This window comes from Podarcis cretensis (assembly GCF_951804945.1).
Source record: "Podarcis cretensis genome assembly, chromosome: 1".
Classification (NCBI taxonomy): domain Eukaryota; kingdom Metazoa; phylum Chordata; class Lepidosauria; order Squamata; family Lacertidae; genus Podarcis; species Podarcis cretensis.
Genome location: NC_137170.1, coordinates 87,450,588 through 87,473,037, shown reverse-complemented (window position 1 = coordinate 87,473,037; position 22,450 = coordinate 87,450,588). Strand labels below are relative to the sequence as shown.

Sequence of the window (22,450 nt, the reverse complement as noted above, 5' to 3'; positions counted from 1 at the left end):
GGCAAACAATTCAGGAGGAATGCTCAGTGAACAAGTCTTCTGGAGCTCCCTGAGTAAGAAGATTCCATTCACTGCTATCTTAGGGCTGCCATACATCCAGAATTTCCTGGAAATTGCTGGGACTTGGCTGTCAAAAACAGTGTCCAGGTGGAATTATCTGGGAAAATCAGAACGTACGTCAATCCAATTTTTGTGTCCGGATTTTCACTTTTGAAATATGGCAGCTCTATGGTATCTAGGCAGCCAAGTTTCTGGGGATTCCCTCATCCATGGCAAGATAAAATAATCCCCCCCCCCAGCTACTAGAATTATGGATAAAAAATGGTGCTGAACAGTGCATTCTCAGAAACGTAATCTACCTGGTGTGATCTTGTGTACTTGCCTGTGTATATAATGCCTCTCAGACATTGCTTGCTTGGCACCCAGTATCTCTCATTGACATTTTGAGAGAGGCACTTCACACAGGGCGGTAGCTAATTTAGAACCCAACCACGTGAATGAGCAGAGGATGTGGGAGTGGGATGATCCAATTAAAAGTATGCATCACTTGGCATTTATTCAATGCTGGAATCTCACCCATAATTTCAGTGCCCACGTAAAGCACCAAGATGACTGTAGATAGCCCTTTAACATGTCATTATCTTGAATAAAGTTTTCTATCAGCTATGAAGGAGCGAGGATGAGCTGTTCTATGGCACTGGCTCTCTGGATCAGGCCCTCCTGGCTGTACGCAAGCCTCAAATGCCCAGCCTCTTTTGGAAAATGACTGTAGAAAGGGGGAAAAAGATGCAACTCTCCAGAAGCAGTCGCTCGATGAGCCGCTGTACAACATGTGCCTTAATTGCTATCTGGCCAGGGAGAGGGGGCGTTAGCCGCTTCCTGTGCTTGAGATGCTCTTCAGTTGCTCAGCAGTCCCTGATCCAGCACTGGGAACAGCTCAAAGAAGGCCTGGGAAAGAAGGAAGGAAGGAAGGAAGGAGGAGGAGAGAAAGAGGAAAAGAGGAGGAAGAGTCAGGTTTGGTGGGGTAAGAACAACCCTGGGGGGGGGCAGCTGTCAAACACACACATATGATGGCGTCACCATGGCAGCAGGAAAATCGTGAGGCACCATGTTGCCACAGAAACCGATCACCGACTGGAGGGCACCATCGTTGCCATGGTAACATACAGACAAGATTACAAGGAAGAGATAGGGAGTGGGCGGCAGCAGGGCTCAACCTGCAACCCGGGGCGGGGAGGATGGTGACCTTGATACGTATGGAAACCTTGTTCCTGTCTGCCAAGCTCTTTTCACACTTTGTGCCCCCCCCTCCTCCCCAAACAATACATAGGGCCAGAGGGAAAGCTCTCTGTTTACATTGCCCTTCCCTCTTTCCTGGCCTGCTCCCAACCGTACAGCCAAGGCCCGTGACAAGTGTGTTTCTTTGCGAACGGGATACTCCTCTCTCATGCCATTCAGGCTTCCTCAGTCTAGCCTAACTCACAGGGTTGTTGTGAGGACAACCTGGGAAAGGGGTGGGTGGGAGACCTGGGCACACACCCACACCCTTGGAGGCAGCAGAAGACAGCTCCGCTCAAGGCAAACGCTTTCCCTCTGCCCCACCTGAGCTGCCACCCACCTTGAAGAGAGTGATGGACTGCAGGACGCTGGAAGTGCAGCACATCTCGCGGATGGAGTGCATGGCCAGCTGCGGGGAGCCCATGTCCAGGACGCGCAAGCCAAGGCGGGAGGCCAAGATGGGCCCAATGGTGCTGCCGCAGGGAGAGTCATTCCGAACCATGAATTCCTGCAATAGGCAAATGAATTGCTTTCTCTTAAGGCTCCTGAGCAGCTGATTTGGCCTTGACACTGCCCACGGGTTAGGGACTCCCTTTAGCTGTTGGACCAGGCCATTAAGAAAGGTGGCCAGATATGGATCTACTGAGCGTCGATGATGGGAGTGGAGGAGGTCTTTGGGGAGAAGGTTCTGGGCACCTATGTGCACAACCCCAGCATCAAGAGACAGCCATGGGGTGGAAATGCTGTCAACACTCCACAGACCTTAAAACCCAAGAAGGAACAGCCAAGGGTTGGAGAGAGAAGGAAGTGGGAAAAACCCATCTTCAGACGAGGGGTAAGGTCTTCTCCATAGCATTTCATCCTGAAGGCCCACCATTTCTGGTCCCATTTCCCGTCCCCCAACGGCAGATGGGGCATCTTGCCCCATTGGTCCCTGGCTGCAGAATCTACAGTACAGGGACATAGCACTTGTGTATTTCCCTACGCTGGCCAATCCAAACTCACCCTCTAGTGGCCGCAGACATTAAGTGCAAGGGGAAAGCTTGGGAATAGCTCTTGAGGTAGAAAGGAACAATGCTTACTTGCAGGGGGACGTCCACACGACTGGCAATTTCTCGGATCAGGGCCTCGGTGACAGCAGTAGAGGCATAGCGCTGGTTGCTGTTCACTTTTATTGTAGGGCCCTGCGCAAGAAACCAGAGGGTTCAGAACAAAAATATGTACTAAGAAAGGAGATGTGGTCTGCACACATCAAGAACATAAAGCTTTGCTTCCCGAAACATGAGCTGCAACAGAAAGAAGGCGGTGTGGAAGCCAAAAGGAACCACTGGAAAGCAGAGACCTACTCTATGGCAATCTTGCCCCAGAATAATGCAGTACTTCTATGTATCCCACACAGAAACAAGCATAGGCCCGTGTCTTTCTTTGGGCTTTCAGACATTTTTCCCTCTGCTCTTCTGGGCTTGTGGGATCAGGAGATGAGCAACCGCCTTGAGCCCCCCAGCCATGGGATGGGACCAGTGCTTGCCACCAGACATCCAAAGTCCCAGAACAAGCCCCCTGCCCCACTAAATACAACAACAGAAAAATCCACTGGCATAATCATTCCTTCCATCTACCGTAGCTAGGTGTGAGTGTCATTGCTTATGTAGGCAAAACAGCACCACTACCCCAATACAAAATCTTAAGGGGCTTAGGCAAGCTCCTAAAGTTTGCAGAAGTGCTACAATATTTTTATTTTGGGGGAGGAATACCCAAAAGCCAAAGGAGGATTGAGCCTGCTCAGTGGGCACACGATACTGAATAATGGGCAAGGGGGAATGAAATGAAACACCCTATCAGAATGGCAGGGGCAGTTGGCTGAATCCAGAACAAGAGCACTGCACACTACAATATTCTGTTGCAGCTCCAGCCTGTAAGGTATACATCACAAATATTGAAAAGGACAGGACTGTAACTAACATGTTGTTTCCAGCAATTGAATAACCTTTGGCATACTTCCCAACATCTAGGCTACGGGAGCAAAAGCAAATCCCCCACACACCCCACCAGCATCTTCAAAAGCTCATTCTTACATTCAGAGGCAAGGTTTTGTGTATTAAAAACCAATGTTATCAGGTCTTAAAGAAGAATTAACTTCAGTTTCAGGAGTAAGTTTTGCTATCTCCCCCGTTCAACTTGCGCTGAGGACGACTCTGCTACTGCTTGCAGAGTCTGCCTTAGTTTTCCACATTTTATTGTTGCCTCGTGGCCCCGTCACCTACCTTGTGGAACTCTGGACGGTGGTTCTTATCATGCTTGTCGCTGCAAAAGAGAGCATCAAATTAGACCCTGGCCAAGTAGATCCAAACTCTTAGAAACATGAGGCTGAATTTCGAAGAAGAGACAATGGAATTAAACTAAGAAGAGATGTGGTGTTATTTCAATGCCTGGGAGCAATTTCAAAAGAAGCAGGGGTTTTTTGGGGGGGGGGGCAGAGTGGCGCTCCTGATGTGTCAGTGAGAACACCTGTACGCAGATTTATGCACAAAGGACTTTTATTAGAGCAGAGACAGGCATTTTGGGGAAGAGGAGCACTGCCATATGCCAGTGGCAGGATGAGAAAGACCCTCTTGACAGTGATGCCTAAGAGCTGCATCTAGCCCAAGGGCACCATTTGCCAGGGGGCAGATTCAGCGCTGGGTACATCATCTGGAACAAGTACAAGCCAAACTCGGAAGGCAGAAGAGCACCTCCATTTTCTGACTTTCAGCATACGCTGCCTTCGACACTGCCAAACTGTTTTCTAGGACCATGAGGCCTGGGAGAGAGAAAGTGCATTTGTCGGGGAAGGCTGAACATAACTACTGGTTCTGCCTCAATCCGTGTCCTTTGCCAAAACGCTACCCCTGAGGGTGGTTCCAAATGTTGCAGGACAACAACTCCCGTCAGCCCTGACCACCAGCCATGCTGCCTGGGGCTAATGGGATTTGGAGTCCAACAATGTCTGTGGGGGGGGGGCAGATTCCTCAGTTCTGCTCTGGAGGGGTCTAAGGCCCAGGACTTCTGCTCAGCAGTTTAGGGAGCCTTACTCCCTTGTTATAATTGAGGGAAGGGCCTTTAAATAGATGACTTGGATTTTGCAGATTAGCCTAAACTGATAAAGAGATGTTTCTGACCTCAGGATTTTCAAGTTTGAGAGTTGGTAAGTCAGACAGCTTGCATTTCTATCCTACAGTTTTAAGTATCAAACGATTTCGTTTATAAAACCATGGGACTAGATTTTATTTTATTTTTTAATGAAAGCAGAGCCTCTTTGAAAGCCGAATTCCACAACAGATGCCAACTTTTCAGCTTGTACCGCAAGCCAGAAAATTCACAGCAGTAAAATACTTGCTAAACCCTCGTGCATTTCTTCCTGCTGGGCACAGCAACATACTCACGCATAATTGGGGTGCACGGCATGGGCCATGTCAGCACTGATCATGCAGGACTTTGGCACGGCTTCCTCAAAGGCTGTCAAGTTCTGGGGTGAAGCAGAGATGCGCCGAAGGACAAGTTCAGTGAGGAGCGAGCCAGCCCCCTGTGCACTCTGGGAACCAACCTGCCAGATAAGTCAAGTCAAGTCAGTAAAGGAGCCAGCAAGAAGAGCCTTTTTAACCCAGAAATATTCCACCTCCCATCTCAGTATGATGCAGCAGTTAGGAATGCTGGCTTATGATGGGTGTGGGGACCCTTTGCCCCTCTAGATGCTGCTGATATACAGCTCCCATCAAGCAGGGCCAATGGTCAAGGACAACAGGAGTCAGCAACATCTGGAGAAGCCAACATTTCCCACCCTGGACTAGGACCTGGAAGACGAGGGCTCAAATCACCGCTCAACCAGCAAGGTTGATGGGTGACCTTGGGCCAGTGTCTCTCAGCTGAGCCTACTTCACAGGGATGTTCTGAGGATAAAATGGAGACAGGGAGAAGCAGGAATGCCATCCTTGAGCTCCTTAGAAGAAAGGTGTTTCATAAATGAATTAATAATGTTTCAGAGAGCAGACGTGTTTCTGCCCCTTAAATTCTCATAACATTTCCCCCCCATCATCTATCAAACCATCAGGTGGAGCCACTCTCCAAATAATAATATTCATCTAATGCTCAGAACGGCAGGGTGAGCTCCTGTCTTTCAGTCCCAGCTCCTGCCCACCTAGCAGTTCGAAAGCACCCCCGGGTGCGAGTAGATAAATAGGGACCACTTACTGGCGGGAAGGTAAACGGCATTTCCATGTGCTGCGCTGGCTCGCCAGATGCAGCTTCGTCACGCTGGCCACGTGACCCGGAAGTGTCTCCGGACAGCGCTGGCCCCCGGCCTCTTAAGTGAGATGGGCGCACAACCCTAGAGTCGGACACGACTGGCCCGTACGGGCAGGGGTACCTAATGCTCAGAACAGGATTTCACTTTCCACTTCTGCAGCAACATAGGAGGCTGCCTTATACCGAGTCAGACCACTGATCCATCTAGCTCAGTATTGTCTACACTGATTAGGAGCAGTTCTCCTACCTGGAGATGCCGGGGATTGAACCTGGGACCTTCTGCATGAAAAGCAGATGCTCTACCCCTGGGCTATGGCCCTTCCCTCTTTTCTACCCAGAATGTAGCCTTGCCCATCCACAACTGTCTCGTACTGACCTCTTCATTGTCATAAAGTGCAACCAGGCGCACATTTGGTTCTTTGGCCAGAGCTCCAGGCTCTTTGCTGGATTCAATCAGCGCCTGTAGAAAAACATAAGGGGAAAAGGTTAGGGAGTGCCTAATGGGGCAGGATAGGGAGTGCCCTGGGACAAAAATATTTGCTACTAGTCTATGCGTTGCTATCTTGTGAGCTGACTTCTTAAAGAAACCATGTCAGCGTCTCCCTTCATGTTCTCAGTACGTTAAATTCTGTACTTACAATTGAACTATTTTTCTTTAATCTGTAGGTTAGACTGGCCTCCGTGGCCTGGACATTTGCAAAGGTTCTCTACTGAGCCAACTTCTTAAAGACTACCGGTTTCTCTGCAATGCTAGATCCCTTCTGGCACCACAGGAAAGACTACTTATGGCTTCTGACTAGATGTCTGTCCACCCCCCCCCACCTGTGCCCATCCTAGGTATCTGGGAAAGGATACAAGCTCAGGGACTGTGAGTTTTGTGCTTCCAGCTGTCTTGGGCCTCTAACTACAGCAAATGGAAGGACTCCCTGGGGCTCAGCTCTTAAGCTGCAGTCCCATGTCAGAAAGCTGGTGTACTGGGGAGAAGAGTGTCACCAGGGTAGATAACTGGTGCCTTTAGTCATTTCACAAAAAGGAGAATTTAAAATCACATGCTGCTTCCGCTGTAGTGCAACAGTTCTGGAAAAAGCTGTACCTGGGCTTCTGGGAATTGATATATAATGAGTTGAAAAAGATGTTGAAATATACATTTGTTAAGAAACCAGAGGCTTTTCTTTTAGGAATAGTAGGAAATGATATAAAGGACTGCAAACTTTTCCAATACGCAGTAACTGCAGCGAGAATACTACTGGCCCAAAGATGGAAACAGGAACAACTACTGACGTTAGAAGAATGGAGAATGAAACTGATGGACTATGCAGAACTAGATAAACTAACGGGGAAGATCAGATATCTACGAGACCAAAAGTTCATCGAAGATTGGGGAAAATTTTCAGATTATTTGAAATGTATTTGTGATGAGCAAATAACACTAGTGGGATTTCAAGAAGCTCTGTGAATGTTTGAGTAATATTGTGTTGAAGAAAAATAAGAGAGTGAAGGTATATAAAATGCAGTATAAAAATTAGGAAATGTGTAATTAAAAAATCGAATAATGGATGATTATTAGAGAGGCTGAAGGAAATCCAAAAGAGAAAATATGTGATAAATTTAGGTTGGATATTATAAATGTATGTTGGAAAATTAATAAAAATTATTTATAAAAAAAGGAAAAAGCTGTACCTGTCAATGCCCTACCTTTTGACAAAACTTTACAAAAGACCCAAGGCCCATGCCTGATGCTACATAAATAAACATTGCACTTGGCTGCTTCTGACTTTCTCCTCACCTCCCCCCACTCCTGCATGTCTGGTTTACTTCCATGTAAACCACAGTATTCCATTTCATCTGAGCTGGAACCCTTGTGGTTCTGCATAACCCCTCCATGATTTGAAATGTTTCTCTACCTGTTGCTACACACAGAGAGAGCCCCAGAGGTATATTTCTGCACACAGCCATTCCCACAAACATAGGAATAGTTTCACCATGCAAAGTGGTTAAATGGGTCACCCCACCTTTTGACTGCAAGAGTAACGGGTGATTTTAGTACATGGGGTGGGGTGGGGATGGAATGTGAAACAATAGAGCAAGGGTTAGAAGTAGTTTCTAGGTGACTTCTGGGGGAAACACAAGTTATTAGAGCAGATTAGAGGATGGCTCCTTTCCATGGCACTGATGGATCACAGAAGAGGATTCATCTCTGACCCAACACCCCCCCCCCCGACCGCACAAAGTACTCACCTGCAGGGCACAGTAGCTGCTGTGGAGGTTGTCCAGGCGAGGGGAGAAAATGAACTCACTGAAGGCGCCACCTAGTGTCTGGAGGAGGATTCACCAGAAAGAAAAAATCCTGAGCTGGGACCAACCTTTCCCTGGTTCAGTCTGTCTGCCACACCACACATTCTCCCTGCAGGTTTTGCAAACGGGTTGGAGAGTAGCAGCTGGGATCTTTCCCCAGGAGATGAATGAGAATCTGGAATAAGCATCTCTCTCTACGCCTCTCTCTCTCAGACCAAAGGGTGGGGGACCTGTGGTTCTCCTGATGTTGCTAGACTACAACCCCCACCACTGACCATGCTGGCTGGTAGGAAGCTTGCAGGTTCCCCATTGCTGTGCTAAAGGAAAGTTGCATGGAGCTAGAAAATGTAATGAGTTCAACCATGTGAACCTTAGAAAGCTAGCTCTGTCCAAAACCAAAACCCCACTGCCAACCCCAATGCACTATCTGTCTATCTATCTATCTGTCTGTCTGTCTGTCTGTCTGCCTGTCTATTTATTTAATAAAAAAGGGCACTCACAGGAGGCTGCGTATCCACCAGGCACAACTCCATCTCCACCACCTGCTCCGGTTTCACCTTCAGCTGGGAGCAGAGGAGGGCCAGCAGGGCTGGAGAGTGACGACTCTGTGAGAAAGAAAAGTTGTGAGAAGGTAAAAGAGACATACTCCACTCTGGAAAGCTGTCAATTCTCCCCTTTGTTTTGGACTTGCCTACTGCACCTCTCCAGCCAATTCAACAGCATCCTTGTGTCCCCCGCCCCCCAGTCTTACCTGGAGAGATGAGGTACAAGCTGTGTCTGTCTTGGACGTCTTCTTTTCCAGGGCCTCCTGGACTTCTGTGGCCAGAATCGGGACCCTGGGAACGGCAGGTGTGTTGGCTGTTTAACTGGCTTGCTCATTATTGATGCTTTCTGGGAAATTTGGCTCCAAGAAGCAACTGGAGCCCACAGAGCCACCAAGACCCAACAGCACAAAACACTTCCAAAGAAGCCAAAGTCAGCCCCCCAGGCAGAGCAAGAAACTCTGTAACTACACCTCACCTTTTTTTCTTAGGGAACATCCCCTCCCATTGCCATCACATCCCCTGCCATCATATCGGGAGCATGGTCCTGGTACCCAACAGCCAAGTGCCAGCAGCCTGGATCCTTACAATCTCCATGGGCCAAGTTAGACATGCTGGCAGGGCTGCCCCATTGTCAACCACCTGGTGTCCCAACCATGTCAGGTGGGCCACTTTCTTGCTTGTACGGTACATGAAGCTTTGAAGTCCTGAGAATCAGCTGAGTGTCAGGGTTCCAGCACACTATGCACAGCTCTGTGCAAGCACCACCTGATTGTTGGGGCTGGCACAGAGCCATGCAAGGAGCTATGAACAAGGCTTGGCAGGCGATGCTGATCAGCCAGGCCAGGTGTAGGGCAGGTGGGTATGGCTTGGTTTGAACTTAGACAGGCACGTGACAAAGACCATCATTTCAGCAGGCATTTTCCATTGGCTTTCTGCTTTTACAATGAATTTTAATTATTCTTTTTCTCTATAAGGTGTAGTTTTCTTAAAAAAATTATGTACGCTGCTTAGGAATTCTGAACGTTAAGTGGTCTATAAATATTGGAAGTAAAAAAACAAAACCAAATAAAGATGGGGTGCCAGTAAGCCCTCCAGTCCCAGCCAGTCTGATACGATTTATACACAGAATCCAGAGCAGGGCCTCTCTAGGCAATCCTAAAGCACAGAGTATTGTATCAACATAGAAAGCTGTCATATATACCAAGTCAGGTCCACCTAGCTTGGTGCTGTTTAGACTTGCAGTGGCTCTCCAGGGCTTCAGACAGGGACCATTCCCAGCCCCCAGCCCTGGAGATGCTGGGGGGCTTGAGCCCGGAACCTTCTGCATGCCAAGCAGATGGTCTTCCTCTGAGCTAAGGTCATTCCCCATCAACCAAGGGGATCAAACTCTGCAGCTGACTCTCTTCCTGAAAGGCAAATGACAGGAGTGCCTGCCAGGCCTGCTGCCCCTCGCCCCAACCCACCATGGAATATATGAGCACAGAGGAACAGCAGTTTACACACTCACAGGTGCTGCTCTGTGTTTGGCCCGAAGCTCTCATTCACATTGCGCTGGAGGTGGATGGCCAGGTGTGGGATGCGGAGGATGGGCTGCTCCACCCTCACCAGCTGCTGCTCCAGGCGCCCTGTGGACAGGTCCTGAAACGGAAAACAGAAGGGGGACATCAGTGTAGGGTGTGGGTCATTCTGCCACTTTCACCCACTAATGTGGAGAGGGGAGGAAGAGGAGAGCGGGATTAAGGCAGCAGCTGGGAGCTAAAGGCTCTCATTGAACCACTAGTACACCCAGCCTAGTGTTGTATACAGCAGCAGCTCTTTGCGGTATCGGGCAGGCCTCCTTCGCTGCCCGACTTGCAGAATCCAGAGATCAAATTGCAAAGCAGGTGATCTTCCACCAATATATGGCCCTTCTGGAAAATAGAGCTATCATGAACAATCTAAGAAAAGTGCCCATGTGGGGGGGGGGGAGGCAGCTTAGCAGGGGGGAGAGACTGGAAAAGATTGGACCAATAGTTTAACTTTGCTCATGGTTTCACCAATACTGACAATTAGCGCTTTCAGAGGTAGTGGGGTGTGTGTGTGTGTGGGAGAGAGAATACTTCCCACCCCCTATGTTGCTGGCTTGGATGAAAATGGGAGATCCTCCCTCCTTTAGGTAAAGGTAAAGTTACCCCTGCCCGTACGGGCCAGTCTTGACAGACTCTGGGGTTGTGCGCCCATCTCACTTAAGAGGCCAGGGGCCAGCGCTGTCCGGAGACACTTCCGGGTCACGTGGCCAGCGTGACATCGCTGCTCTGGCGAGCCAGAGCCGCACACGGAAACGCCGTTTACCTTCCCGCTGGTAAGCGGTCCCTATTTATCTACTTGCACCCGGAGGTGCTTTCGAACTGCTAGGTTGGCAGGCGCTGGGACCGAGCAGCGGGAGCGCACCCCGCCGCAGGGATTCGAGCCGCCGACCTTTCGATCGGCAAGCCCTAGGCGCTGAGGCTTTAGCCTACAGCGCCACCTGCGTCCCATACAAACTCCTCACCCACCCTCCTTTAAAGTTGTCCAAAAACAACAACAAAAAGAAGAAGAGATCTGTTTCAGCCCTGAGCGTCTGTATTTAAGCAAATCAGAAAGAATGCAAAAAAGAGACCCTTGTTCTCAAAATATGCCAACTAAGAGCATTTATGACAGCTCAAGGCATTTTAGAACATGAGTTTGGAGGAACTTTTAGAAAGTTTCACATTTCAATTTGGTAAGAGTGTCACCATAACTATGCACCCTTCCATTCCCACTTAATAAATCTTCTGGCCCACACAGACCATGCACCTATGCTTGCAGGAACCTCATCTCCACTTGGTTTAAATTAATGTTTAATTTTACTCTCAGGTAGGTGTGTGAACAGAATTGCAGAATGGAACAAAGCCCCAAACATCTTTTTGATCAGAACTTTCATCTCTTCATCGCTTTTGGTTTCAGTCATATTCAGACAAGTACTTTAAAGTATGCAAAGTATGGCACACTTTGAACTAGACTCCAGTCCTACTCAAGTGTAGCTAGGCAACCAGCTCCACTGAACACACTCATGTTTACCAGGGCAGAAAGCACTGATCGGGTAATTCATTAAACAGAAGATTAAAATTGCTGGTTTTTAATAACACTTTTATGGACTTTGTCTCCAGGGAAGGCTATTCGCTGTTGGCACCTTTGTTGTATCTCAGTCTCAATCAAAACAATGCAATGCATGAAGCTTGATTATTCCACATGATAAACGGTTTCCTTCATCAAGCACCCTCAGAATATGTCAATTCATGTTAGCATTTAACAAACTACTTAAAAAAAATCAAGACAACCAACTAAAATCTTCAGTTTAACAGCATATAATAGCAAGAACCCCAAACGAAAAAAGCAACAACTGGGCAACAGAGCTATCTGGAGTTTGAACTTGTGGAAACTGAGCTATTTCTCACACCTAACCCAGGGCAGTGGTGGAGAGGAAGTAGCCACATTCAAATTTCAGCCATGTGACCCCAAGGTTCTCACATTACTGGAGTGGCAATCGAAGACGTCATGCTGTAGGACAGAACAACATCTGGCCCTCAGATGTTGCTGGGAGTCTCCCAACTTCTGTCAGCCCCAACCAGTGTGGCCAATGATAAGGAATGATGCATGGTGGGAATCCAATGTCATCTAGAAGGCCAAGTTCACCAGTCCTACTGCAGCAGCTCCCAGGCTGCAAAGCAAATATAAGAATAGGCCTTGATGTGCAGGTGATGGAAACTTCAGGCCTGGATTTCAGGCCAATGCAGCCCACCAATGCTGCCATATGTCTGGATTTTCCCGGACATTATCTGGATTTCAAAGGGGGGAGAGCTTTCCGAAAGGAGGTGCTTTGTTCTGGATCTTAGGCAAGTTCTTTTGGCTCAACAATTTTGGAGGCGTCCTGGTTTTTGAAATATGGCAACCCTACCCACCAAGTCTCTCTATCTGGCCCTTGGTACTCTTCCCTCCTCAGCCATACCCTTTAGTAGATCTACTTCCTGCCCTCCTTGAGTGTTTCTTCCTAACTGGAATATGTCCTTGTCCTTGTCAGTGTTTGTAAAAAAACAAAAAGAAAGGGTTCTGACCTCCCTTTGTTGCCTCAGCCTGATGCTCGGACCCTTGTCGGCATAAAAGAGTCCACGAGAAAAGTATCCTTGCAGAGTTTTATTCTTAAAAGTCTTTCTGCAAAAGCGACTGACCAACTGTACACACATCAACACTACCAGCTTTCACTAACCAACCAACCCAACCAACTAACATTTCTCACTCTATATATATGGTGCAGGCCGCTGACTCATGCTGACCCACCTTTTTAAGCATTAAAGAAACTGCAGCCAATTTTCAGCTCTGACAGTCCTTGATAATACCTTGTGGGTGTCTGGATAGAAGACAGAGAGGACTGTGTGTGTGTGTGTGTAGAAATTACTCAGCTGCCCAAAGATAAAAACTGCATTAGCTTCTTTGTGCACTTTTTGTCTCTGGCCCTCCCCACCCCCACTGGCATGTGCCCCTGGAAGGCTGTCCAGAAATGAATTTGGCTCTTAGGCTGGCAAGTGTTCCTCACCCCTGCCCTAATGTGACGTGGCTGCAATACTGGAGGTAAAGTCACATAGTATACACCACAGTGCAGGGCCCCAGCCAGGACTAACCTTGACAATGACTCTTCCTGCAACAGAGAGGTCACGGTCAAACCAGGTGCTCCAGATGCCTCCTCCATATGTCTCCACAGCCACCTGGACTGTGCCCTCCTGGCTACGTTTTGAGCAGCGTTTCACCTGGATGACACACAAGGACATTCATACGTATACATATAACAGCACACACTGAATTAGCTCCTCAAATTGTAAGGAACTGACCCAACATCAAGAAATAGGGCCAGAGTTATTGTCATAAGAGTGGGTGGCAGCTTTGGATTTTTTGCAGTTACATTCATTGTATACATATATACCAAGTTATGCACTCAATTGGTTGGTATTCTGTATGCATTTATTTGGTCCATTGCTTTCTCTTTAGTGTTAAAAGATGCATTTCAGTAAGTCCAGTTAAAAAATCCTAACCAACAGTTGTTGTTGTTTTTTTTAAAAAAGGAGTAGAAGAAGGCAAATCCAAAGGGATGTTGTCCAGACTGCTGCCAGGAGGAGGAAGCAAGTTTATCACAATTCTGCAAACACTGGCAATCCAATAACATAGGCAAAAGGAACGGCCGAAAACAGTATTTGCAGGAATGGGGAACCTGTGGCCCTCCAGTTTTTGTTGGGAGTCCTACCTCTCACCACGACTACTGGGCATGCTGGTGGGAGTTGGAATTCAACAGCATCTGGGGGGGGCATAGGCTCCCCACACCATCCATATTGGGTATCGGGACAGGCCTGTTCACAGAAAGTCAATGCAAAGGGGGAGACGACAAATAATGCAGGACTGAGACAACAAGAGGGCTGCAGGAAGGAAGGAATGCTAAAGAGTACCCAGGGGCATGCTAGGCAGTATTGGGGGGGGGAGGGGTTTGCTGCTTACCCGCAGACATGGACTGTCTGTGTGGGCTCCGATCAAGCTGAAGCCATTGCCTGGCTGGTACTGCCCCCCAACAGCAAAGGCAATCAATGTCGAGAGGTTTCTGGTCACAAAATACTAATATGGCGGGGGGAGAGGGGTTAAAGAAAGAGTTGGAGACATCAGTGTTTTACCCAGTTCCATAGATGGGGTGCCTGGCAGAGGCCTCATCTGGAGCACCCCACTCCTTTTCACACCACCCCAATTCCCAAATGAGAAAGGGAAGGAAGAAGCTGCTCTATTTCCTCACCTTTCGGTCAGGCTGGATATCCCAGTGTTCAGTTTCTTTCAGCTCCTGGAAACCAGCCTGAAGCAGGCGGCTCCGACATTCGGCCACCACTGCAGAAGAGGAAAACGTAAGCAGTCATGAAGGGGGCATGAAGACACTCACCCCCAGCTGGCCAAGCTGCATGCAGAAGCAGGCTTCAAAGAGCTATTTGGCTGCCCTGAATAAGGTGGAAGTTTGGGGGACTGCTTCCCCCTCCCCCAATTTTGGGACAACTGTAATGCTCTTCACTTGGGGATAGCCTAAAGCTTCAGCTGATGCAGAATTCTCCTCCCAGAAATTTAACTGGGGACAAGTGCTGGGATCCTGGGATCTCCTTTATCATACCAGCTGCATTGGCTGCTGGTCCATCCCCAAGTTCAATTCAAGGCGCTGGCTATTCTTCAAAGCCCTTTATGGCTTGGGAACATACACCTCCAGGTCTCGCCTCTTCCCAATACGTCTGAGTCCTAAGGTCAGCTGGTAGGTGGTCTTTCACTGGGTGCATTTGTCTTGGTTTTGGGGTTCACAAGGTCTTTCTCTGCGGCAGCCTCCCTACTAGGAATTCACTGTCCCACAAGTTTTGATGGCAGAGCTTTGAAAGGCTGGGGTATAGGTAGGTAATGAATGATACCCCACATCCCTGCCAAAAAACCAAAATCAGCATGATGCAGCTTAAATTGCACTCACAGGCCTATTTGTACTCTTGAACTCAAGTGTGAGAGTCATATTGTAATGTTATCAACCTGACTTGCTTACCCTACCCTAGCAGCAAGCATAGCCTCAGCTACAAAACCTTTTGTGGCTTCCCAGCCTCTGCAGGTTAACATCCATGTTACCGCACCTTCACAGAAACGATTAGGATTTGCTGCCACCCCTACACACGGAAGGATAGGCAACTGCTCAGAACACCCTCTGGGTTCAGATGTCCACAGAGAGCAAACAAGAAATGTATTAAGGAAAGCAAGATAAACACGTGAGGAAAGGCGAGGCCAGACAGAGCCGAAAAGGGTACAGAGAAAAAGCACTTGTGGTAAATAAATCCTCATCTGCACAGGGCTCAAGCATTTGCCCTTCTAAAGCTCCTTCCCTAGAAATGTTTCTTGTGACATCACCATGCAACAATAAAAATTAAGTGTGAAAATTAACAAAGAATGGTGGGTAATTTGGATTCATTTATTTCAGTGGGTTTACTCGGAGCAGAATTTAGCTGAATACAAGCCTGAGCTTGTACTTCTGCCCACTGAGCATCCAACACAGTGGAGAAGATAAACCACCCTCCTTGTATTTTAAAATGATCCAATGAACCTTCTTGAATCAAGCAGAACCTGTTTGAGCCTCTACAGGGGAAATGAAACAGATGATTCACCAAGACTTGCAGATAAGGAACATGTTGCATGCATTAAAGTTCTGCAGAAAATTATGAAAAGCATCCCACAATATTCCAAAAGTTTAATTATTAAAAGCATTTAAATACCAACTTATCCAGAATTTCAGGTAGTGAACAACCAACTGTATCACAGTACAAATACAGTAAGATGGATGAAAATCCTTAAAAGCTACTCAAGTTACAAGGTAGAAATGACTGGACAAATAACATTTTCCCCCCTGCCTGGTGCCAAAAAGAGAGCCTAAGTACCAGGCAAGGCAATTTAGGAAGGTTGCTCTGAGGGGGACTATAGGCTGATAAAAGCCCTTTATTTTGTTGCTGGATGCCAAACATCTGACATAGTAGTCACCTGGAGAGGAGGTTACATCTACACCATACATTTAAAACATTCATACCACTTTTGTCATTGTAACTCCCCTAGGAATCCTGTGAATTGCAATTTGTTAAGGGTGCTGATCCTCACAGAACTACAATTCCCAGCACCCATAAACTATAGTTTCCAGGATTCTCCATGAATGTTAAACTGCTATAAGAGTGCTTAATGGTGCAAGTGTGACCACAGTCTCAGCAGATCTTAAAGGTGGGCGCCTTCAGGCTTAAGGGCTGAATGCAGCATCCAAGGTATCTATCTGGCCCTCAGCCCTTTACCCACTCCACAGCCCTAATGGCTCTGCTTTTTCCTGACTAGAATGCAGACACCTCACATTTATTTATTTCTAATATAATTTTATTTTTTATTTTGACAAAGTAATAAGAATAAATAAATAAGAATAAAAATGTGCACCCCATGCCCAAGACCATTCCATGGTAACTATCCAACCTCCCAAAATTTCAACACCTCTTTGTGATGGTTTGACCCCTTTCCGTTTTAACAGTACAAATTCTACAAACACCTGCCATAGCTCCTCAAAATCACTTTTCTTGCATACAACCGGTCTTACCTTAATAGCACATATTAATATATCATTAATAGCTATATCCCACCCGCACCACTTCATACCATTTTCCCATTTTATATCCACCTTGCCCCTTTCCACTTCCTAGCCATAGCTGGCAACTTTCCCCCTTTTTTAAGGGAAATTCCCTTATTCCGAATAGGATTCCTCGCAAGAAAAGGGGAAAGTTGACAGCTATGTTCCTAGCTATAATAACTCGTGCAGCTGTCAATAAATTTGTGAGCAAGTCCTTCCCAGCCTATGAACCTTCCACACCATCATATATTGATAATAATGGTACCGCTGGACTTTCGGCCAGCTTTAACCCAGTGATTTCTGTTATCTCCTTAAGCACCCTCCGCCCCCCCCCCCAAATTGTGCATATCCACACCCCTCACACCGCGCATTTAAAGCACACTGCTTACGCCGCCGCCCCACAGAATCCTGGGAACTGTAGTTTACTCCTTCGCAAGAGCTACAATTCCCAAGACCCAGTTCCTGGGATTCTTCAGGGGGAAGACATATGCTTTAAATGCACGGCAGACCTCCTGTTGGAGAAGTACTTCCCGGGCGTGAAGCCCCCGGTCCCGGGCTCCGTCTTACCGTGATAAGGGGAGGGGCTCCGGCTGATAAACTTGAGCAGCTCCTGCGCCGCCTGCTTGGAGCTCGCCTGGGGAAGGAAAGGGAGCGAGTCACGAGGGGGCACCGGAGCAACCCGGCTTCGCCTCTGCGCGGACGCCCCAAGGCCACGAGGCCTCCCGAGAGACCCTCCGCGCTCCTGCCACCCCCGTCCCTCTCAGCAAAGGCCCCTCAAGCTTACACTACCTGCATGGTTGCCCAGCTCCGGCCCGGCCAAACAACGAAGCCCGCGCCGCTTCCCTCTCTAGCAAGAACCGGCCCCGCCCCGCCCGGCTGCGCTGGGCCTGCTGGGCCTTGGGAAGGGAAGTGGCGGGCGGAGCCCCCTCTGCAGGCAGCTCTCGGTAGGGCCCGGGACGCCGCTTCAGAGGTCCGCCGCCGGGCGTGGAGGGCTGGCCGTACGTTGCAAACGCGATGCTTGCCATAATAAGCCACCTTTTCGTAGAATCGCTGAACTACAGTTGGAAGGGACCCGAGAGTCATCTAGTCCAACCCCCTGCAGTTGGCCTAAGTGTGTTCCTGCTGTGTGCAACCAAAGTCCTACCAAGTGCTTTTTTCTAGGGAGACGCATAATCCTAAACATTTTGTGACTCAGTTTGGCCTCATTGAGGGGCAGTATTTCAATATCAGTAGGAAAATGAGAGTACCCCTAAACAATTAAAAAACCAAAAAACACTGGTCCTATCCATGACTTTTAAGGCTCCGTTTTCAGCGCGTCTTTGAGTGTTCCACCACTGTAACGTGTGCTGCCGTCGGCATGGCCAGAGTAAGGAGTCTTGCACCATATCCTATGGCGCAGGGATGGGGAACCTGAAGCCTAGGGTTCATATCCAGCTCTCCAGGTCTCTCTGGCTGGACCCTTCTCACCAATGCCCTCAAGTGCTTTTGCCTTCCAGGAATGTGTCTTTGAATCGTGGTTGCCTAGAGGGAGGATGCAGAGAAAAAATTGGGGAGTGAGGAAACCTCTGGTTTTTGCATTACTGGAACGTACCCTCCTACATAAAGGTAAGAATCACATCTGTTGCCCCACATGTGGTCCCCAGAAAGTTGTCGATAAGAGAGTATGGCCCTCCAGCTGAAGATTTCCCATCCCTGCTGCAGCCCATCAGCCAGCATAGCTTCAGTGTAGGATTCTGCCCTAAAGCATAGGACAGAATAATCACATTTGCAGGTGAGATCAAACACTGTGATTCTATATTCTCTGCATAATGAGGCGTTTGTGCCAGGGCAGGGAATTAGAAGGTCTGTTTTCACGAGCAGGCTGCAATCCTATGCCCACCTATTTGGGAGAAAGCTCTTTTGAACAAGATGGGGCTTACTTCTGAGTAAATATGCATTGGCTTGCTAGGTCAGATTCTCTCTTTGCAGTTCTTGTGGTTGTAAGCAGACCTGAATCTGGTGTGGGAACTTGCTTCCTGACACAGTGTTTTTTGCTGTTTTTCTTTAAGATAGAAATCAATTTTCCAGCTGTCACGGTTGCAGAAATAGTGCAGCACAGTATGTGCGAAAGGCTGGGGAAACTATACAGAGATGTTAGACATTGTGTACCTACATAATGGCAAGTGGCCTGCCTGACTTTTGTTCTAAACACGGCTCTCTGTTTAGTTTTGCCTTATCTTAATATCTGTTCCCTCTACTTCAGCACGTATTCCTCTGGCCTTTATAAGCTCATATGAACCTCTCTTTCCTTGTTTACTATCTCGGCATTTGTGAAAACATTGTGCACCCTGCTGTCAGAATAAAATTCATATGATTTACCAATTAAGTCTATTTCTGAGAAAATGATTCCGCGCCACAGGTTGAAGTGAAGATGAATACTGGATTGAAAATACATGCAAATGACTTCAGAGCCCTTATTTTATTATCACTGTTGCATATAGCAATTGAATCTAGATGTGATGTACAGTATATTGTTTTTACCCCCCTTGTTTCTCACAACATTCCTATGAGGTAGGTCCTTTTCAAAATCCCTATTTTGCAAATAAATAACTTGGTCTGAGCAAGTTGGTGCCTAGAGTAGAACTGAAATCCAGGTTTCTCCAAGGTTTTCATCTAGCTCATAGCTGCCAGCTCTCCAGCTTTAATGAAGTCACAACACATGTAAGACACACATGGGTTTCCTTCCCTAAGCAAATGTGTTGGATAGAGGGAGTACCCTTCCTTCAAAGAGGATTGTGACTAATATTGTGGGGCTAAATTCTTGGGACATTTTGCAGCTATTCCAGGGGACTTTTGCTATGATGTGCTTTAGTTTACAGTCCCTCTGAATTGTGTTCTAATGGATCTCTGAAGACCTGGCATAGCTCAGTCGGCAGAGCATGAGACTCTTATTCTCAAGGTTGTGGGTTCAAGCCTCACATTGGGTAAAAGATTCCTGCCTTGGAGGGGGTTGGATTAAATGACCCTCATCATCCCTTCCAACTCTATGATTCTATGGTCACAAGTACATGTACCTGATTTAACTCTTTACAGCCATTGCATATTGTTTCCTCTATGGCTCTTGGTTCAGAGGCTCGGACTGAGCAAAAAATTTTTATATCCTGCCTTTCTTTCAAAGAGCTCAAGGCGGTGTACATGCAGCCTCACGAAAACCTTGTGAGGTAGATTAAGGTGTGCGAGAGAGAAAATAAACAACTGTTTGACTTTTAGAAGACACCTGAAGACAGCCCTGTTCAAGGAAGTTTTTAATGGTTGATGTTTTATTGTGGTTTTTAATATTTTGTTGGGTGGGAGCTGCCCAGAGTGGCTGGGACAAACAAACAAACAAAATGACTGGGTCCACCGTGACTCATTGAGCTTTGTGGCTGTGTGTGGATCTGAACCTGGCTCTCCAAGACCTAGGGATTCTTAGCCACTGGATTGTCTCTTGCAAGGGTTAAGTGAACTGCAAGCCATGGCGCTGGAGAGTGCTGCATACACTCCTGCTGCATACAGGCTCCTGCTCTTCTGCAGCTTTGCTGCTGGTGTTGGTTGTTCTCCCACTTGGGGGAGCTCCTGCAGCAGGAATCTCTTGCTAATAAACTCCAGGGACACTACCCTCTTGCCTGCTCTCTAAATCAACCTAATTTTGATTTCAGATATGTTATTTGTCTAATGCATACACATACACACAAAACATATAGAAGAACACATCAATGACCAACTCATGCAGACACAGCACTGTCAGTGGCCAGAGCAAAGGAAGGGAGCAGATTTACACCAGTGGAGCCTTCAAAAACAGAAACAAACAACAACAAAAGTCATCAGCAAAGTGATTAAAAAGAAGAAGGGAAAACAGCCAGCAGGGTTCATACTTTTCGTAGCATCATAGAATTGTAGAGTTGGAAGGGATCGTGCGGGTCATCTAGTCCAACCCTCTGCAGTGCAGGAATGTCAGCTGTTGTTCTCTTGTGAAACTGATGTTGCATATGAAGTCAAAACTTACTATGCTTGTGTCCAGTGCTTTGGTCAAAAGTGTGGCAAGCTCCAAAGGGTGGGCTGTACAGATGGAGATTAACAGCAGTTTCCACATGGCTTGGGTTTTCTACACGGTGCAAGGCAATTCAGCCATTACTATAGGTACATTGGTTTCTCTTCAAAACCCTTTCTGATTTCTTCAGCATCTGTCCAGTTCCCTTTTTGCCAGGCCACTTCAACAGTGTCTCTTTTACATTTCCTTAAAGTATCCTCATAAAACAGTGAAAATCTGGATGATCATGGACATAGGTGTAGCCAGGATTTTTGTTAGGAGGGACAGAAACTTAGTTTGCTATGTATTTTTATTGATTTTTATTGATTTAGGGGGAGGGTAGCTGCCCCCCTACTCCTCCCACGGCTACGCCCATGATCATGGATGTTGCTGCCATGGCCTCCACCCCAGCATAAGATGATCAAAGTTACTACAGTGGCCTTGTGCAAAGACTTTATCGCTTTTGCAGTAGATCTCTGTTTTAAGATAATAAATAAATAAATAAATAAATAAATGCACCTCCCTAAAAAAAAAACCACAACCCTCTGTTTTTCCTCATTTTAATGCAAGATAACTGTCATGACTGCTGAAAGGAACAGAAAAACGCAGCCCAAATACAGTCTACCAAACTTCACCCACTGGTGTGTGACGGCCAGCGGCAAAATAACAATGAATATTATAAATGAAGAAGCTGGAATGTGACAAAGCTAACTTGTCAAATGGTCACACAGAAAAATCAGAACTGAATGACCCACCATTTGTGGAAGCCGCCTCTGTTCACTATAACTTGCCCTATCTAAGTGGTTCTTTCTGTAGCTTACAGGAAAAAATATTTGCTCAGCCAACAGATCAGTGCTTCCCCCGCCCCCAGCCAACAAGATCAATGCTTTAAAAGCTCATGGTAACAGTTTTTTTGCTACCAGCTAATTTTAAATGATATGCATGTACTCTCTGTAAAACAGTGTATAAAATAAGAAAGTACAAAATGCGTTTTTCAGCTGATAAGACAAAGATATTATAAAGTAGGATCCTTGCAAATATATACAGAGTAGTTTTGTACCTTTGCCCAGTATCCTAATGCAGCCACATTAATCCTTTGCAGCCATACAAACTCTTTGTATCTCACTTATAGACAAAAAAGCCTTTTTCCCATATGAGGCTACATTTCGGGAAATTAGTAAATTTTGCCCCATTTCATATTCTCAGATTATGTGATGCCCATCTAATGTATCATTTGTATGGATATGTTGTATTTTTTATTTTTTTTAAGTTTGCAAATATGACAGGAAAAGAAATATGTAACATCAGCTGACATTAGTGATAAGATTAACAAAAATTATATCTTAAAGGTATAGCTTAGTATAGGAACTCCATGTGTCCAAACAGGTATCTAAATAAGAAAGCAATGCATCTGAATGCATAAAAACCAGTGAGATCTTCAGACCACTTAGTAGGAGATGGTGGGTGTTTATCCTTCATGTCTTGTAGTAGAAGCATCTTTGGAACCATAACGGCTTGCTGGATTCACTTTTGTTGTTCATCAGTCCCCACACCACAAAAATATAATTAGAGAGTGTGTGGATATCTGCAAACACCAAGGATTTTGCAAAAGCAAAGTTAATTTCTGACCAGAAAGAAGACACCATAGGGCATGGCCACATCATATGCCTCAAAGTGGTGTTTTCAGCATTACATTTTATAATTATTTTGAACTACAATCTGTTCCCAAAAATATACAGTGGTACCTCTGATTGCGAATGAGATCCTGTGATGGCCTGGGAATCCGATTCAGAGGCTGAA

The 22,450-nt window shown here is 46.8% G+C and overlaps 1 protein-coding gene across 1 annotated transcript; it reads right to left on the bottom strand.

The window, feature by feature from the left end:
* Positions 1–530: 530 nt before the first annotated feature.
* Positions 531–17,529, bottom strand: DNPEP (aspartyl aminopeptidase). The gene is made up of 15 exons (XM_079986872.1): positions 17,392–17,529; positions 17,170–17,236; positions 14,227–14,315; positions 13,941–14,054; positions 13,076–13,201; positions 9,907–10,037; positions 8,606–8,690; positions 8,355–8,459; positions 7,798–7,875; positions 5,936–6,019; positions 4,701–4,861; positions 3,543–3,582; positions 2,361–2,462; positions 1,619–1,786; positions 531–948 (listed from the first exon to the last, which is right to left on the bottom strand). The coding sequence occupies exons 1-15, from the start codon at positions 17,395–17,397 to the stop codon at positions 898–900; spliced, it is 1,407 nt and encodes a 468-aa protein (XP_079842998.1). The 5' UTR covers positions 17,398–17,529; the 3' UTR covers positions 531–897.
* Positions 17,530–22,450: the final 4,921 nt, after the last annotated feature.

Coding starts and splice junctions, on each gene's coding strand:
- DNPEP (XM_079986872.1), bottom strand. Junction 10,038..13,075: donor CAGGAAGAGTCATTGTCAAG/GTTAGTCCTGGC, acceptor TTTCCGTTTCAG/GACCTGTCCACAGGGCGCCT. Junction 8,460..8,605: donor CTTGTACCTCATCTCTCCAG/GTAAGACTGGGG, acceptor TCTTTCTCACAG/AGTCGTCACTCTCCAGCCCT.